The sequence below is a fragment of the Sciurus carolinensis genome, chromosome 5 (genome assembly GCF_902686445.1).
Source record: "Sciurus carolinensis chromosome 5, mSciCar1.2, whole genome shotgun sequence".
NCBI lineage: Eukaryota > Metazoa > Chordata > Mammalia > Rodentia > Sciuridae > Sciurus > Sciurus carolinensis.
This window is the reverse complement of record NC_062217.1, coordinates 130829310-130849020: the sequence shown is the minus strand read 5'-3', so window position 1 is coordinate 130849020 and position 19711 is coordinate 130829310. Positions and strand designations below refer to the sequence as shown.

The window sequence follows — 19711 nt, the reverse complement described above, 5'->3', positions numbered from 1 at the left end:
TGGTTCAGAGTACAGGTGTACGCTCCTGCTCTGCCCTGAGGAGGAGGTTGGGAGCCCAATCCAGATAAGATGTGGGGGAGGAGAGGTAGCACCCAACAGCAAAGCCACAGAGTGTTGCAATCTAAGCCTAAACCATATCTCTGGGAAAGAGTTTCTTGCTGCTTGTTTGTATCTGAGTAACAACTGACCACCTCCCCCTGACTGCTGACCCTCCAAAGTGGGCTGTTAACCTTGGAGCAACACTGAGATTAACTGGAGAACTGAAAGGAAGTCCCAAAGGAGGTTCACTTCTGCAAAATCTAGGCAGCTTTCTTCACCTTACATTGACCAGATGCCTAAGGTTTGGGCCACCAGAGGGGAGGATTGAAATTCCTCAAGGTAAGAAGACTCCCCTCCCAGGAAATGGACTCCTCCAATGTTCTCACATGATTATTCAGGCACTTTCACTTTTCCATATATAGGAGTCACTCAGGAGCAAGCTCAGACCAGTCGGAGGGAGTGACACATCCTATTCCATCCGCTCCCTCCCCCTCGCCCATCCTCACCTTACTTTCAGGTGCTCACTGGGCAGTTAGGCAGAAGTGATCCCTGTGACTCTGCCAAATACAAGCCTGTGGGTCTGTAGGGAAAAAACCCCAGGCAAAATCACAGCACTGAAATTGTCACCTTGAAGGAGCAGAGTAGAAAAGTGTGAAAAATGAATGGACCTGTGGATGGCTTGTGTGACCATTCTCTAAGTGAAGAAGGAGCCTTCATGTTCACATCAGAATCTGTAGGAGAGGGACATCCGGGTAAGTAGGTTGTCCTGGACTGATTGGCAAATCCATCATTCCCAGACTGTATGAAGGCAGCCACTTTTACTAGATGTTTTAAAACAATGTGTGTGATTTACATAAGGGATCTCTGGAGAAACACTATATAGTGGTTTTGTAAAACAGTTATTCCTTATGAAGCCAGAAGTCCATGCAGTTGTCCACCACCAGCATCTCAGCATAGTGGGGTCAAGACAGAGAATAAGCAGTTGGTTGGTAAAGTGTCCACATGCAAAGTGGACCATCAGATCTTAGCTTTTTATAGTTTTTTTTCCCCTAAATCTTTAATCTGTTATCAATGTGCACTTTAAGCCAACAAGAGAATGTTCCACAAACAAGACCATTGATCACTAAGTTTTGCATGTAAAGCATGTATAGTTTAAAAATGAATAGTACTGCATTCTGAACAGTGCTGACATAGATTTTCAGTTGCTGGGGGTCTTGTTATCATCTAAGAGGAAGACTGATGACTTCCAAGAGAAAGAAAATCCAAGCATTGTTTTTGTCCCTGAAAGGTGGGTGGACTTGATATGGGAAAGTGGGAGAGGCTTTCTTGGTGAGGATGAAGACAATGCTCAGATATTCAGAATTTCAAATTGTAGGACAAATGTCAAGCCTTGGGGCATATCAGCATCACTCAAGGACTTGTTGACATTGAGAGTATTGGACCCCATCCCCAGAGTTTCTGACTCAGTGTGTCTTGGTAGAGGCTCTAGAATTTGCTTTTTCAAAAAGTTTGCAGGAGGTGCTGATGCTGCTTATGTGGGAACCACACTTTGAGAATGGCTATTCTAGGAGAACTTTGGAGGCTGGACACACAGATGCATGTATTTTAGCACTTCTTCAAGTTTGTTTGAGGGAATTTGAAGTGTATGATAACTTATCTCCAGTTCTGCCTTTCCCATCTTCCTTATTCTTGTTCTTTCTCAAAGAAACTTAACTTTCATACTTTCAACTGAAACAGTTTTGCCTCTTTTCCCTCAAGAGTATTTGTAATGTCGAGATAATTTGGCTGTCACAAATATGGCGGTGGCATGTTAGATAGAGGGCAGACATGCTGCTGAACATCTGTGACGAACAAGACAACCCCACAACAAGTATTTGGCCCAAAATGTCAATAGTGCAGCTGTCGAAAACCTTGAATACTTTAGACTTAATTCAATGTAAACAACTTTTTTCATTGTGCACAAATTAATAGTTTCTAGGTTTACTATACTTAGATAAGTTGCTGATATCCAGCATACTCTGCTCAGCTCCATGGCCTATAAAGATCACCTATAGGTTAGGAGAAACATTTGTTCCACCCAAAGGAAGTGGGTCCGGGCTGGGGAGATAGCTCAGTTGGTAAAATGCTTGCCTTACAAGCACATGGCCCTGGGTTCCAACAACAACAACAAAAAAAAAAAAAGAAAAAAAAAAAAAGGGAAGGAGGTCCTTCCGCACGCAGTGGCCACTGGTCCCAAGCATGGCCTGTTTTACCTAACAGCCATGTGTTTCAGTGGACAGAAAATGAAAATGCCCGCCGCCAATCCATCAGTTGTTTTGGCTGCTTTTTGACAGTCCACCAGTCTATCTGATTCCCCTCTTACTTGTCAAGGTAAATGAACTGTCCAACTAAGTCAGTTTCTTCTAATGTTTGGTGACTTTCTGCTTGTCACTTCATGACTGAATTCTTCTCCACTAGAAAGATAAAATTCATGTTTCTTGTTTAACTTCCAAGAAATGCAACTAGTAGCTATTGTAAGTCTATTGAGTGATACTGATAGGAATTTTGAAAGCCTAAAAAGAGTGTTATCTCTCAGGCATTATGCTATCTGCACTGCTATCTCAACAAGCTTGCTGAACTCTGGTTTTGTACCTATAGCAATTGCATTTCCCTATCCAGAGTAGGACATGTAAGTTGGGTCCTTTAAATAAGCAGAGACATTCATGATCAGCCTGTGATAACTTTTTGGAATACTGATGGCCTGAAGTCTTAGGATATTTTAGCCCAAGGAGGCCTTCATTGGTACGGGTGTGCGGAGGCTATGGATTTAGACATGCCTGCATTTACAACCATTATCTGCCACTGGCAGGATAGAGAGGAAAGCTCTAATATGTTTAGTAATAGTTTCTGAAGGATAAAATAGAAAATTCACCTTTAATGGCAGATTAACTAATACCTTTAGTTACGGAACTTAACATTTGCTTTTGAGAGCTGAACAACTTGATTCTGGATCTGAATTCTTAACTTAAAAACATATTAACCTACTAAGAGGAGCAGACTCCATGGATATTTTGAACATTAAACGAGATGTAGTAGGTGTAAAAAGAGATCACTTTTATTTCTTTGTGAGTATTCAGTTTGCATAAACTCAAAGCAAAAGTAGAGTTTTTCACAGTGCCATTTAGTGTCCCATGTGGTAGACATGTGGAGTCTTTAAGGTCAATAGTGGAAGAATACGATCAAATCCCAGCTCCTGTTGAATCCCTGTCAGTCCTACCCTGAACCAGCTATGAGCACATCTGACTTCCAGGAGGTGGAGTGACCAGAGGGAGGATCTGTGAGATGTTTATGGAAAAGTTCTATAAAACAGCAATTCTGTGTAGGGTGTCCTTGTAGAATTCTTATGGGTGGAATTATGTATTTGGTGATGGTGTCTTTTTTTCCCAAATTTTTATTGGTGCATTATAGTGCACCCATAACGTGTAGTATCATGCACAAAAGCCCACAATGGTGGAATTTGTCGTTAAATATTCATACATGCACAAGACGTAAGAATACAGTTTGGCTAGAACCATTCCCTGGTATTTCCCCTTTCCCTTCCCTCCTCCCTTCCCTGGTCCCTTTCCTTTACTCTACTGATCTCCCTCCAAATTTCCATGAGATCTGCCCTACTTTTTTCCCCCTTTTTCCTCTGAAACTTCTACATATGAGAAAAACCATATGTCTCTTGACCTTCTGAGTTTGGCTCATTTCACTTAACAATGTCCTCAAGTTTCATCCATTTTGGGGGTGGTGTCTTATACATGGTGCTTTGCATCTTACAGAACCCACAGTGCCATACAGCTCTTTGTCCCATCTGATTTTTCATCATAGCACTAATCTTACCAACTGACATCAATAATAATTTTAACTTCTATTTCTTTTTGTTTTTTTTTACATTTATGATCAAGGGTGTCAAAACAATTCAATAAGTGAAGAATGGTCATCAACAGTTGGCACTTGAACAATGGATTAGCCACATGCAAAAGGTTGAAATTAGATCTCTTCCTCACATAATGCACAAAACAACTTAAAATAGATGACAGAAGTACATATAAGAGTTAACACCATAGGGACTGGGCTGTTGGTGTAGCTCAATGGAAGAGTGCCTGTCTAGCACCTGTAAGGCACTGGGTTTGATCCTCAGCATCACATGAAAATAAATAAATAAAATAAAGGTATATAAAAAAAGAGTTCACACCATAAAGTTAACACCATAAACCTTTAGGAGAAAACATAGGAGTGCATTCTATATCGGTTATGCAAAGCCTTCTTTTTAAAAAAATTTAAAATTTTATTTGTTCTAATTAGTTGTACATGACAATAGAATGCATTTAAACATTTTGATAGATCATACATAAATAGAGTGTAATCTCTCATTTTTCTGATTATACATATTGCAGGATTTAAGTTCTACTTCTAGGACTTTTCTAGATGTTAGAATTAAAGTGAATGTGCCAGAGAATGAAAGATATTTTAGTGAAAAGAATGTATGTGTGTGTGAATTGCCTTAGACTCTTAGAAGAGTTGAGTTTGAAATGTATTTCATTTTTTAGGAAATGCTATGATTTTATACAGTACATGTCATCCAAAAGTAGGCAGAAATGAGAAGAAATAAAATTTTCAAAATATTTCTGATTTCTTGTATTTAAAAGTGTTCTGTTTGGCAGGTGGGTTTGATATATACATGGACAGTATCAAATTATGTTAACCTGTCAGTTTGTTATACCTATTATTTTTGTCATTCTCACTCATGTTTGTTCTTGTTCAGATAAGATCTGTGACCAGATCAGTGATGCAGTGCTGGATGCCCACCTCAAGCAAGATCCCAATGCCAAGGTGGCCTGTGGTAAGAGACCCCGCCCTTTCCTGCTGGAGACCTGGGTGGGCTGCACTGAGGGTTTTAGAGGGCAGAAGACCATGGAGTCATCTCTTGAATTCCAAAGTGATGTTCTCTGGTCTGCAGCAGATTTCTTCATCATACAATATTCTGTGTATTGGATCAGGAATCAGAAAAAAAAAATTCTAACCACAAAATATTTTGGCCTCCTGTCACTCTCCTGGGAGCAGGGTGCCTTCAAGTCCTTAGGAAACCTCCAGATGAGATGAAAGAACTTGAAACAGTGGTAGCTTCTCAGGTGGTCATGAGCTTTAGGCCCATTTCAGGAGTCTTTTGTGGCAAATGTTTGGGTCCTCTGTCTTGTTTTCCATAGCTTATGGTATGACTCAGGTCTTTAAACCCATTTAACAGCAATGCAAGGGCAGCATCTTCATCATTTGTCCAGAACCAAACCAACAGCTTTCCTAAGGGAGGTCAAGGTTAAACTAGCATGGAAATATCAATGCAAGGGAGTCCTTGTTCACCTGCATCCTTCATTGTTTCCTGGAGACCTGTGCAGGCTGAAGATCTTCACTGTTCTTCCCAGAATGAGTTCTTGGCCTGGGTTGAAGTTTTAACACAGCAACAGAGCCAGGGACTCCAGGGCCTGGAGGGCCCAAGTCCAACCCATGGTGCCAGTTGCATCAGGGTCTTGGCCAATGCTACCACCCAGGGATGCCAGAGCCCCAATGTTCTCACTGTCAGTACCAGGTTCTATCCACTGTGAAGACCCACCTTCTCTCTCTGGTGGCATCCTAGCCCCTGTGTTGAATATTTTGGAGACCCATGCCCCTCAAGGGTAGACCTCATCCTGATGTCTTTGTAAATAACTGGAGGAAGGTTGGTCTTTCTTGATTCCACTCTCTACAGCCTGTGGTAGAATTTTAGCAAAGTGGAGTGAGGGATCACATGCATTCACTAGTTCATTATGACAGCTACAGACAACCCCAAGTCCTATTATCCTCATGGAATAACTATTGACACTGAGACTTGGGTTAAACAAGTTGTCCAAATCACACAAGAAGTGATTGCTTGGTATAAAACTTAAGTGTAACTGATTCTTTTTGAAGCCTCGTTCTTCAGGCAGCATTTGAAGATGCTCAGTGCTTATGCTGGATTAACTTTTTATTGTCATTATTTTCTTTCTGGAATCCATTCCTCCCAAGTCCCCTTGTGAGTCCTTTTCTCCATACGGTGAGGGGTCTAGGTACTTGAGCTTCCCCCCACAGGCACATACATGGCTTCTAACCTCTTCCCTTCCCTTTCAGAGACAGTGTGCAAGACAGGCATGGTGCTGCTGTGTGGGGAGATTACCTCGATGGCCATGGTGGACTACCAGCGGGTGGTGAGGGACACCATCAAGCACATTGGCTACGACGACTCTGCCAAGGGTGAGAACTAGCCCCTGGGTCTGGAATCCTTGTTGGTCTCTGCAGACAGTGCCCCCTGCAGCTATCAAATCTGAACTTTCAGTTTTATGGAAGTACAAACCCTGCCAGAAAAAAAAAAAAGTTCCCTAGAGCCATCTGTCAGGTTTCAGCCTTCAAAGGCTCTGGCAAAGTTATAAAAGTCTGACTGTGTGTGATGCACCTGGTGGAACTAGCATGTGCCTGTCCATTGTTCACTGGTGTCATTTGAGGTCTTACTTCTTGGTGCTGGCAGAGGCTTTGGAAGAAAAAGAAGCACTGAGTGGAAGCTACTCTCTGCCGAGTATGTTCTCTGCCAGGCCCTGGTGCTATTCTCTGCATCATTTTGTCTTCAACATTTCTGAAACTCTGATGTACTTCTTGTGCAGATAGTGACTTAGAGACTCACATAAGTTGACATACAGAGTGGCCACCAGGTTTGAAATCCCTGTGCTTTCCACCAAACCATGCGTTTCCTCATTGTAAGCATGGAGAAAGATGACTTGGTCCAGAACTAGTCAGGTGAAGAAGACAGGAAGGCCCAGGTGAGCTCTGGTGCCAGATGGTGGTGGAAGCCAGAACCCAGGGTAGAGGCACAAGTCCTAGGAAGGAATTGAGAAGTATAACCAGGTGAGGAGGAAAGCTTGGAAGAACTGAGAGTCTGGAAGCAGATTCCAATGACTGAGCTTGGGCAGGCCAGGGAGCAGCACAGCCTGGAGGTGATTCAAGGGACCCAAGTGTGAAGGCTGGATGCTGAGGACCTGTGTATAGCAACATTCCAAGGGAGCCACAGGGGCTGTTTATCTAAGCCGGCTTCCCGTGGAGGGTGCTGGCTCTAATTCTTAGAGATTCTGTGACAGCCTCTGGTAGTAAATATTTAGGCAATTTTAGTTTTTCAAAATGAAATATTCCTTTTGAGTTTCTGTTGGCTTGGTCCTAATTCTCTGGAGTCACTGTGGGAAATGTAGTGGCCTTAGGTAATGGCAAAAAGGTCGACTTTCAACTTGCTGATACTCAGACCTATAATCAAGACTCACAAACAAGACCATGACTGTTGGAAGATGCTCATTTCTGCATCTGTCACATATTAACTGTTTGTGTCTCTGTCACATCGTTGTGTGTCATAGAGGACAGAGATGCCCATGTCCAATGTTTATAATTGAGAGAACCACTCACAGTATGAGACACTCAGTTCAACCATAGTCTGGTTTGGCTCAAAGAATTCATGAGCAATTAAGTCACTAGAATGCATAGAAGTTTTCTCAGAATGTGTCAAGAATCACTGGAAAGAGAATCAAGGTGTTCAAATGAGTCCCTCCCATCAGGACATGAGGGTGTTCACAGAGGGGACACATTGTCCCAGAGCAGCAGCTTCCTGAGATGTCACCATGCAGATCCTTCTCCTGTGCATCAGGAAAAGCCAATTTGTGTGCATACATTTAGACCGCATTCAAGAGCAATCCTTTTTCTCTGTAGCAGAGAATTTTTCCAGGAGGTAATGTCCCCCAGTAAGGGGCAAATGACAGAGAGCCCCACTCTGGCGAATTTGGGCTCAGCTGGTTGAGTTTCCCTTTCCCAAACAGGCCCACGGACTCGTGCCAAATGGCCCATCGTGGGCTGTGACGACCTCCTTGGCAGAACCAGCTGCTCCTTACACAAAGGGGAAGAGCCCTTTTCGAACTCTTCCCCTCTCCTTTTGGTTTTTAAATTCTGCTTTCCCAAATCTTTTTTGTTGTTGTTGTTAATTTAAAAAATTTTTTTTTATTTTTACACTTGAAGCCCTGCTTGATTTTCAGCAGTGGGAAGATTTATTACCTAGGCAGAAAGTAATTAGGTAAATGCAAAACGTCTAATGCAGAATGAGGAGTCCTTTTGCTGCTCTCTGAAGACTGGCCATTGATTTGCATGCTCAACAACAGCCACCAGGGAAAAGGGGGTGCAAAGGGCAAAGATGACCTGCTGTTCCTGGGTGGAGGGCCTCAGATGACATCACTGAGCACGGCGAGTCTGTGGCATAGTAAACAAGGAGGGAGCCAAACTGCAGGGGTAAATGTCCAGGGTCAAATGCTGACAGTAAGTAGGGTTTGGGCATGTATGTGGGCAGGGGAACAGGGGAGCAGTACTGCAGGCAGAGGGACCCGGCAGAGGTGGAAAGCATACCATGCTGAAGACTAACCCTGAGTTTATGTTACCTAAAAGATTTCCTGCAGCAAGGGTTGTGTTGAACAGAGGAGTTTCCATTTCATTTTTTGGCAGGAGATCCCCACTGAGGCTTGAACAGAAACAATGTAGTGTTGGCATTGTGGGTAGGAGAACAGACTGGAAAGGGGGTGCTGTTGGGGTTCTGGGAAAGAGGTTAGTGAGCTCATGGTGAGCATCTGTGATGGCTTCTCATTCTCACAATCCCTGAAACTGAGCCCAGGCCAGCGAGGAGGGCTGACAGGGAGAGGAACACGCTTTCCACGTCCAGCAGCTTCCTCCAGGGTTGTCTGCAGTGGGCGACTATTTGCAAGACTTCCTGGACGGCATCCAGCATGCTGGTCTCGCCCAGCCTCCAGCTCTGTGTGTCACCTTTGCAGATGGGGGCCTTGGTCCCAGGGGTGTGGTTTTTCCATTTGCCACTGGCCCTGTGAACATTTTGGGATGAGAGAACCTGGGCACTGGGAGTCTCTCAACACTGCTTCATCCACTGCATGTTTTCAGAATTTTATGCTTGGGTTAGGCACCTGAGCTTCTGAATGAGAGTTAAGGCCCTCGATTTTCATTCAATGCAGTGATTTTTCAAACTGGTTACTGGGGATGCCTCTGGAAAAACCTAAGGGACAGGGCTGAGAGTCACTCACTTGTTTGTCAGCCAGTGTCACCTGGTTTTTATGCTGCAGTTCCATGTAGGGTGTACTTTTTAAACTAAGGTATAATGGAATACAGTAAAATGTACCACAGAGAATCTTCTCTGACAAAAGACAGTGTGGAGATGATACATGGCCTCTCCACACTATCCCAGGTGGCAGCTGTGGGCCTATACAGAGCCCTGCTGGTTAGAGACCACCTACCCCATAACAAAGGACCATGTCAGGGATGCACAGTCCACCAGGAAGCTGGCAATCCCCATATTTCTGACATGTGTCCCTTCTGCCTAGGCTTTGACTTCAAGACCTGCAATGTGCTGGTGGCTCTGGAGCAACAGTCCCCAGATATTGCCCAATGTGTCCATCTAGACAGAAATGAAGAGGATGTTGGTGCAGGAGATCAGGTATATCAATGTTGTGGGAGTTGTGTGGGGACCTCACTCCAGTGCAGTCTGTCTTGGACCAGGCTGTGATCTGTGTTGAGGAGCAAGCTGGGGAAATTCGCAGGCAGTGGATCAGTCCTACTATCGGGGAAACCCATCATGCTGCATGAGAGCTGTGAAGGAACATCCCCAGAGTGACTTGGGCATCCCTGCTCCATGGCAATGACTTTAGGGTGTGGCTGTGTTGTATTGTGAAAGGTTGTGATGGCTCATGTCCCTTAGGTTTTTCCAGAGGTACCCCCAATACCCAGTGTGAAAATCACTGCGTTGAATGAGAATCAAGGGCCTTAACTGTCATTCAGAAGCTCAGGTGCCTAACCTAAGTACAAAACTACTGAAAAAATGCAGAGAATGAAGTAGGGTAGAGAGATTCCCAGAGCCCAGGTTCTCTCATCCCACCCCTCCTGGAGTGCTGGGGACCAGGGATGATGTCTTCCATTTCACAAATGCCCGGCACAAAGTGTTCCATGGATAAGGCATCCAATAATGTTGAAGCACTAGTGACATTTTAGATTTGGAGAAAACAAGTGTCCTATTGGTCTAAGTGGATGTTGCTCGGTGTGTTCCCTGATGTCCGGCTGCAGGGTTTGATGTTTGGCTATGCCACTGACGAGACAGAAGAATGCATGCCTCTCACCATTATCCTCGCTCACAAGCTCAATGCCCGTATGGCAGATCTGAGGCGCTCCGGTGTCCTCCCTTGGCTAAGGCCAGACTCCAAGACTCAGGTGAGCTGCCTCCTTGGCCCTCTGCAGAGCTCAGTCTGGACATTTAAAGAATTGTCCATTTCACAAAGAACTATTTATTTGAAAACTCTTCCACTCTAGAAGTACCTCCCCTCTTCCTCCCCAAATACATGAACATTGGCCAAACTGTTCTAGATTTTTTTATTTTTTATTTTTTGCTTTGTTGTCATATATAGACTCCCCACTTCCTGCCACAGACTTACTTCTTAACCAGTCTCAGGTATTTGGGTCCCTGCCTTTCCACATGCACAGGTCTCCACATCTCGAGATCTATGCTGCCTATGTCTCACTGTGGCCCTTTTGTTTATCTTCGTTCCTCATAAAAGGCCTTTACCTCCACTGTGTCCAGGGCCAACCCCGTGGGCCCTGGCCTCTCTGCTCCCTGCTGTGTTGAAATCTGTCCTGCAGTTCCTATTTGAAGGTCAGTGGTGATGCAAGCATTAGTACATGTGAAGGTCTCCTGCTGCCCTTCAGTCCCCATGACCCCTCCCTGTTTAACCCTGATGACCCCAATGGCCCTCTTCCCAATGGCCTCCTGCTCTGGCTCCCTTCTACATTCCAACATGTCATCCCCCAAGGTCTTGGCATCTCTTCCTCCACTTGCTCCCTCCCTCCATTCACTTGCCCCTTCACATACTTGGCACCCACATCCTCCCACTTGCAGGTCCCTCCAGATCACTAGCCCCATTTCTCCCCTTCAAGCACATGTTCCTGAGAGCCCACTTCGTGTGGCCCAGTGTCACCTGTTTCCAGTCCCACTCAGTGTCCTGCCTGTGTCCTGAGATTTTACCAGAGCTGCCCACTGCCTACCAGGCCAGCATCAGTGCCCTGCTCTCCCAAATGCTCTCCCTGCTTAGAAATCCTACAGGCTTCACTTTGATTTCCTGACAACCATTCAGTGTTTTCTGTAAGTGTCTGCTTTCTTCCTGTGGGGGAAGGAGAAATCCATTTGTTGCTCTGGCATGCAAAGCCTCGTATGGTCTTACAACTTCACCTTCCTCTGTCTATGCCTCTCCCCGTCTTTGCTTAAGTAACACCATTTCCCTCAGGTTCCCCTTGGCACTTAGTGCTTCACATGTGTGCTCCTACCTTTCGCCTTACTTGGGGTCCATCGCTTGCCTACAGGTGACCAGCAAAGTTCCCATCTCCTCACGCACGTCATGACTGGTCACCACAGACAGCACCTTCTCTTGCTCCTACATTTGGAATTGGCACCTGTGGTTTCATAGTTCAGCATGGTGTCTGGGGCTCTGTCCTGTTATTCCTGTGGCACAGAGATGCCTCTTTCTCTCTCCCACACGTGAGGCTACACACAGGGCAGAAGTCACAGATTGACTGTACCAAGGGTCATGCTCATGACCAGAAGAGAACCCTTCCTTAGGGCTTCCTGTGCTGTCCACGTGGCCCTGAAGGTGGGAGGTGGGCTCACCAGCCTCTCTCATTGTTGCTGAAGGCTGTGGAGCAGGAGAGCTGACACAGGTAGATTGTGGTGGTACTAAAAGAAAGGGAATCAGAGAGGTTGGCATGTCCTGGAATGGTGCCATGATTTGGAAGCAGGATGGAGACTCACAGAGAAGGAAATCCCAGAATAGGGATGGAAGGCGGTCAGTGGAGCTGACCAAACTTTCCCTTTTTGGAGGTGAGAGTGAGCAGTAGAGGATCCACCATTGGATAGACTAGCTTAGATAATAAATAGAAGGTGTCTAGCCTATGGTCATTGAGGGAAGTGGGGAGGGTGGTTCTTTTAGGGCTTTTCTTCATGTGAGCCTGCACTGAATTCTCTTAAGGTGCTGTTATGGGTGCCAGGGTCTCTTAAGGTGCTGTGAGCCAGCTCCAGTTGGAGGGTGCAGGTTGACCAGTAGTACTCTGGGTGACCCCTTGGAGGGCATCAGGTACCAGGCTCCCTCCCTGTGCTCCCTTGGTGCAAGTGGCATTGTGCCAGGAGCAATCACAGGCCTCCTTCCCTATGCCCTGTTTGTGAAGGATTTTCATCATCTAACCAGTGTTGACTGTGAACAGGATGAGTCTTTCCACCTGAGCAAATTCTTGCTGCTGATACTGAGAATTGGGTGGCAAGGTGATGGCTATTTTTGTACCTGGTCAGAGCTGTGTTTTCCATGGTGTATTTTTCCCCATATCTTGCTGACATGAGGAGATAAGAGCAGTGCTTGGAGCCCTCTGCTCTGTCACCCAGTTCTGCCACTCTGCAAGGACGCTGCATGCAGTGTGCCAGGGTGAGGGGTGGAGTCCTCCAGGAGAGCAGCGGGACCTGGCCTGGGCAGCTCCTCGGAATGGATCCTTGTTCTGAGGCTCCATGCAGCGCACCTGGTGTGAGAGCCTGCCCCAGAGTTTCCTCTCTTGGGGAACCCCACCCCACTCCACCCTTTGATGCCCTCTCATGGGGCTCCATGTGTGGACAGCCCAGGGTTTAAGGGTTAGTGCTCAATGTCTGTGTGCATCTGCCCATCTCACTAGCCTCAGGCATCAGGCGGACCAGGGCTTTTGCGCTCCTTTCTTCTGGATCCCACCCTATCGCTCTTTAGACCAGGCAGGAAGCAGCAGAAGTCAGCATTTGATGGATAACTGAGGGGCCACAGGCAGGCAGAGGCATTGCTATGGGAACAGCCCCAGGAAGACTGCTTGCTGCCCTATGGTCCTAACCAGGCCCCAGGTTAGGGGACAGTCCTGTGGGCCAGTGTCCATCTCGGGGTTATCCAGCATACATGTACCCCTGCAGGCACCTCATGCCTTCAAGTCCTGTGGGTGTCACTCATGGGTGCACACTACCTTAGGTAGGGTTGGGTCTATGGTCTAGCCCATGCCTCAGGGTCCTAAGTAGCAGACTTCTGTTGAACAGAACCCTGGCCACCAGGCCATAAAACTCCAAATCAGACCTTAGGTCTTGTGTATGATCTTGACCAAGGCACTTGCATTCTGGAACCTTGGCATTCTTACTACCCACCTGTAAATTGTGGTAGTAACAGCTTCTCAGTTTTTGGCATGACTTCCAGCATGCAATAGCTTCATGCATGCTCACCCAATGCTCATTCCTATCCCAGCCTCATCTGCCATCCTCTCCACCTCCTTCCCACTCACTGTGCAAACCCAGGGTGTCCAGGCTGCTTTCCTTTGTCACCAACAGACATCTCTCTGGGACATCAGGCTCCTGCACTCAGTGATGAGTCAGTGAAGGAAAGGGTCTCTGGAGAAGCATTTCACCTGTACTGCAGTGGGAATAACATGAGATTTTGGATCCATCTGAGCACAGTTTGGCTCTTTGGTGCTTCACAAACTGACTGTGTGACATCACATAAATCGTTTCCCTTCCATCGCTTTGTTTTTCTCATTTGTGATGTCTTAAGCACTGATTGATAATGCACAGGATGAACACAGAACCAGCCAATCATGGTGGAAAGGAATGTTAGCTGTGTGTCTGTGGCCTGACCTGTCAGGGCGTCATGGGCAGGCTCCTTCCCTCCAGGTGCACTCTGTCCCTCCCTTCTTTTGGCAAAACTCCGAGGTGCAGCCAGTCCAGAGCTTTCTGCCTACTCCATCTCCACCCCCTGGTCAGCATCCTGCTCACCCTGTCCCTGCAGCAGGCAAGTCTGATGGCCCCAGGGCTCCTCCACTGAGGGTGCTGGGGCCACCCATCAGACTGCCCTTTCTGTCTCAGAGGCTCTGGGTGCCAACAGATGTCTCTCTGGCCAAAGCCTTCTCTTAAACATTCACAACCTGGGGCCAAGTTATCCCTGTTCCTGCCACTGACACACGGCCTGTGGATTCCTGTAGTCACTGGTAGTAGAGATACTTTGGCCCAAGGACATGGAGGGTCAGAAGAAAGCTTTGGCCAGGGAGACATTTGTTGGTGTCCAGAAGCCTCTAGGATAAAAGAGAATGTGCCTAGCTGCAACTCAAGTTGTTAAGCAAAGCTAACTGTGGTCACATGTGGGAATAGCTATGCTGTGTTCCCCATTGTACATAGTACCAGGTGATTTTTCAAACATAAAGACGTGTCACATTAACTTTCTGAAGGCCTTTGGGGGCAAGAAGTCTCACTCGGCCCCTGGCAACCCTGCCTGGCCCCTGGGTATCTGCCTGGCAACCATGCCATCAGCTCAGGCCTCAACCTCACCAGGCCTCCCTGCACTTCTCTTGGGCAGGTGACAGTTCAATACATGCAGGACAATGGTGCAGTCATCCCTGTGCGCATCCACACCATCGTAATCTCTGTGCAGCACAACGAAGACATCACGTTGGATGACATGCGCAGGGCACTGAAGGAGCAGGTGATCAGGGCCGTGGTGCCGGCCAAGTACCTGGATGAAGACACCATTTACCACCTGCAGCCCAGTGGCCGGTTTGTCATCGGAGGTCCCCAGGTGCGCTGGGTCTTGGTTACTGGAGTTGCACACAAGCAGCGAGCTATAGCTCTGTGGCTCAGCCAGGTCTGGCCATGGAAAAGAGGTGAAGTCAGTGTATTTTCTGTATATTTAGTGGCACTCCATGGGGGCCTACTGTGTATCTGTCAGTATGCCAGGAAGGTGCAACCCGTCCCTAGGAGTCTCCTGCTTAGCACTGCCTGACCCTTCCACTATGACCATCTCAAATGCCATCCTACCTGCCCACAGCTGCCACTGCCACTCCCTGCTCAGGTACTCATCCTCACTTGGGGCCTGCTCGTACCTGACCCCTCCAAAGTGGCACTTGCTGGGTATCTGCCATGGCTGCCGCCAGCTCTCATGGGCACCATAGTGGGGCAGGGTGTTTAGTGGGGACACCTGCTGCCTGCTTTTCCCTGAACTGCAGGAACAAGGAGGTGGAGATTGGCAGAACACCTCTGAGAGGCAGCTGACTGCTGCCAGGGACCACAACTGCCTCGCCACAGGGGTGAGCCCCTGACAGGCTCTGGGAACAAATGAGGTGTGGAAACACAGGGTGAGAGGAAGGTCAGGCTTCCGGTTCATTCTTGCAGGACTTCTCAAAGCCTGGTCACACCAGTGCGAACTGTGGATGTCCAAAGGGAGGGTTAGAGAAAGCAGACTCATCCCAGATGATTTCATTTAAAAGGCATCTCTGTCGACTGATGCTGCATAGGGCACACTTGGGACATGGGTAACATGGCATTTGCTGGTGGCACAAGCCAGGGGCACAGCCCAAAGTTGCATTTATGGTGGTGATATTGCTGTCTGCAATTGGATTTCTCCTGATGATGGAATCAGAAACAAAAGCAGGGGGCACAGGGTGGCTGTGTCCCTAGGAAACTTCTGGCTCATCTTTTGGACTTTATCATGAGGTTTTGATAGGTTACCTGATTCCCAAAGATGGTCAGCGACAAAACAGACAAAAGCCTGAGGTTTCTGGTTGATTACCAGCCAAGGGGTCTTTGGAAACTCCCTGCAGATGACTTCCTCCTTGAGGACTTCTGCCTGCTCCAGTCATTCAGGAGCTCTGGCTCTCATTTCTTCCATTTCTTTCCCTTTGCAGGGGGATGCAGGTGTCACTGGTCGCAAGATTATTGTGGATACCTATGGCGGCTGGGGGGCTCATGGTGGTGGGGCCTTCTCTGGAAAGGACTACACCAAGGTGGACCGCTCAGCAGCTTATGCCGCCCGTTGGGTGGCCAAGTCCCTGGTGAAAGCAGGGCTCTGCCGGAGAGTGCTTGTCCAGGTAGGCCACCCCCTCCCACTCTGACTTGCCTGCCTGCCCCTGCTGATGGCCCTGGCCCAGCTCCACCCTGAATAAGACGTTGACCTGTTGAGAAAGTTAGACATCTGCCAATGTTGTGACTCTGTGTCACAGGTTGGGTGTTGTGGTCAGTGCTCTGGAAAGCTGAGGGAGGCAGAACAGAAGTGTTCAGGGAGATGAACATCAAGGAGTGGCACTTTATGAAAATAGTAGGGGCTGCTGGGAAGATAAGGTGTCAGAGCCCATGGGGTAGGAGAAGTGTGGTTCCTTGACCTTGACCTGAGGACATCCAGGTCTCTGTAAGAAGCTTCAGTCACTGAGCTTGACCTTGTTGGAAGGTGTCCTATGCCATTGGTGTGGCGGAGCCACTGTCCATTTCCCTCTTCACCTATGGAACCTCACAGAAGACAGAGAGAGAGCTGCTTGATGTGGTGAATAAGAACTTCGACCTTCGACCGGGTGTCATTGTCAGGTAAAATTCCTGGGACCTTGCCGCTCCCTTGCCCAGATGTGCAGCCCACCTGAAAGGGAAGCAGAAAGAACTTTCCAAGCTCTCACAAGTAGGAGGGTCTTGAGCTCTTGGCCCAGCACAGTGCACACCCCAACACAGAATGTCTGGTTTTCAGGTGGAAGGAGGCTGCCTGAGATCCCTGCTGGCTCAGAAGATGCTAACTCCAGTGGGGCCATCTTTGAGCAGCTGGGGAATCTCAGGAAAGTAATTAAAAGGCAAAACAGCTGGGAATTGAGTAGGCAAATCCATTCCACATGATCTCAATTCTCATGCTATCCCTGTTTTCTGGAGCTTGACCCAGTAGACATTGACTTGGGCCAGTCCGGTGGAGTGGAGTAGAGAAGAGAAAGGCACCATATGGCAGAGTTCAAATCCTGGTTCCTAGTGCATCTGAGTGCTCAGCTGTCTCTGAACATCTGAGCTTCCATTTCCTAAACTGTAGAGCAAGATGGTGCTGAGGCATAGGTAGGGCATGCAAGTGGGTGGTGAAATTCCACAAAAGGTCTGTCCATTAATTGCGCTTATGCTTGAATTCAGAGAAATTCCTCTGCAATTTAAAAAATGACCTTTTCTTCTTCTGAACATGCAGGGATTTGGATTTGAAGAAGCCAATCTACCAGAAGACAGCATGCTATGGCCATTTTGGAAGGAGCGAGTTCCCCTGGGAGATTCCCAAGAAGCTTGTGTTTTAGAGCTGGTGGGAGTTGGGCCTGGCCTTACCCTGGATGCTGCTCTTCTGCAGGATTACAACTCTTAAATTTCCCAGACCCTTCTGGGGCATGCCTTCCTAACCACCACCCCTCAGGGCAGAGTCAGCTCCCTTTGATTTTGGTCCATCCTGTTATCACCATGAATGGCAGGGGGCAGATGGCTTCCTGGTGCTGGAGGTCAGGTCTCCTTGTGAGGATAGTCTCAATGTTCCCTGCCTGTCCCTCAGACAAGGGCAATGTTGATTTAGTTTGAAGATCCTTCCTGTCAGGAGTAAAGTCCCTCACAAACCTCTTACCAGAACCTAGACCCTGACCAGCTCCTCCACCCTGGGTGTGTGCCCAGGTCAGTGCAGTACACACACCTCAGGGCTTCTTGTGGGCCTGGGCATGCTTGACCTCTCTTCCACATCTGCAGCTGCACTGCTGAACCATAGTCTTCACAAACCCCCCGTGTGACTGGGCATGTGCTGTGGATAATGGGCTGATATCTCCTGAGCATCTGCAATATGTGGGGATCTAGCTAAGTACTGGTCTCACAAACGCTTTCCAATAACACGATGATGTAGCACCTTTTATTATCCCTATTTACAAGGGGGAAACTGAGGCACAAAGTCTTTCACAAGGTCTCAGTCACACATATCAGGGCTTAGATGTGATCCTAGGATCTTTGACTCAGTAGTCCCTCCCCCATCCCAGTCTTATGCCAGAAATCGACCTTTGCAATGACTAAGCAGGTTGACATGAGACTGTGGCTTCTGTCCCAAAGGCCTGGGCCTAGGCTTCCTAGGAGCTAGGGGAGCCACACAGCAGCTCTTGATGAGCCCTGGACAATGCTCTAGGAAGTTAGGATAGAACTGAAAGACTTTCGCTTCCCTCTCTTATTCCAGAAAATTTGTTCAGGGCAAGCTGGGCCTCTTGGCCTATTAGGCTGGGTTAGAGTTTGAAATGAAGAAGCAGACTTATAATATGAGCTCCCTGATCTCCCAGGAACCTGTAGGGCTTGGCGTTTTAGGCCTCCAGGATACGTGGCCTCAGTCACATCCAGACCCATCTGGGCCTCCTGTAGTGAGGGCAGCAGCTTGTCTTGGCACAGGTGGGCAGTCCTTAGTCAGGGGACAGGAGCCCTGTGCCCTTCAAGTTTTTCTCCTTCTCTGGCCCTTGTGCCCTCTGCAGTCTGAATGCTGTTGGAATATGTGTGCAGGCCCCTCAGGGGCCCCTTCCAGCAAGACTATTCCTAAGGCCAAGATACCCAGCGTTAAATAGTGACCCAGTGCAGGGCTTGCCTCCTGGTTGTCTGAGATGTCATGAGGAGATTCTGTCTTTGCTAGGGTAGCTTTTTGGGTACAGATTATCTCCCATGAGGGCCTGGGAGGTCCCTGGTCCCCTGAGTCTTTGAAGCTACTTGCTGCTTTGACTTTCCATCTGTGGCTGGCACCACTTGCCCCACCCATCCTCAACCTGGGCCATACTCGGCAAACCTCCACCTTCTCCCCAGCTTCCAGGGATGCAGGCTCAGGAAGAACACCAGGGACCTGGCTCTTCAGGGCACACATGGCCAGATCTGGCTGGGAGAGGCAGCCAGGAAACCTCATTTAGGGAGCAGATGTCCTGCTTGCTCCCTTGTGCCTCTGGGAGCACAGAGACCCCAGCCCTTAACATCAAGGAATCGAAACTCTGCAGGGGAAGTAAAACTCAAGTCTTAGCGGTCATCAAACCCTTGAGCTAGTGAGTAACACAGAAGCTGGGGTCTCTCCACTGGGCTCCTCAAGTCTCTCTTTGCAGAGGGAGGGACAGGTTTGCAGGTGATCCAGTTCCTCTAACTTGGGCTCTATTTGGATTAAAAATTCAGAATTTTACACTTTCCCTACACCCTAGAGAAACAAGATCCTTTTTGCTAACATTGTTAATATAAAAGTAAAACATTTATTTGTTAATAGTTCCCGCTAGGGTCATGAATAAAAACTCATTAGGAGCAATTACCCTATGCTTAGTTTTTGTCTGCAAAACTCCAGAGCTACTCCCTCCATGAAGTAATACCTGACTCCCTCATCCCCAGGAAAGTTGGGTCCTGCACTCTGGGTACCCTAACCCAGGCCTGTGTAGGACCCGGACCCCACCATGGACTAAGGTTTTCTGATCTACCACCTCCTGTGTTGAGTCACCGCTTTGCTGTATTTGTGCTTCCCTGTATTCCTCTGAAGTAGACATTCTCAGGAACCCCATTTTACATGTGGGGACCCAAGGACCAAAAAGGGTTTGAAATGTGACAAGGGCTCTTGGTTGGCCAGCGACTCCTCAGTCTCAGTGTCTCAGTCTCCTGACCACATGCATGGCTACCTCTAGTCCTTTCGGTGTCTTCTTCCACCCCTTCCCACGCATTAGTCACAGTAAGATTGGCAGGAGGTGGGCCTTGTTTGTAGGTTGA

General features: G+C 47.7%; 1 protein-coding gene across 1 annotated transcript; it reads left to right on the top strand.

Annotated features, from left to right (window-relative positions):
* The first annotated feature begins 476 nt into the window (after positions 1–476).
* Positions 477–19265, top strand: Mat1a (methionine adenosyltransferase 1A). Its single transcript, XM_047553430.1, has 9 exons — positions 477–791; positions 4829–4906; positions 6205–6327; positions 9483–9595; positions 10219–10362; positions 14541–14759; positions 15865–16047; positions 16404–16537; positions 17166–19265. The coding sequence occupies exons 1-9, from the start codon at positions 698–700 to the stop codon at positions 17266–17268; spliced, it is 1191 nt and encodes a 396-aa protein (XP_047409386.1). The 5' UTR covers positions 477–697; the 3' UTR covers positions 17269–19265.
* The last annotated feature ends 446 nt before the right edge of the window (positions 19266–19711 follow it).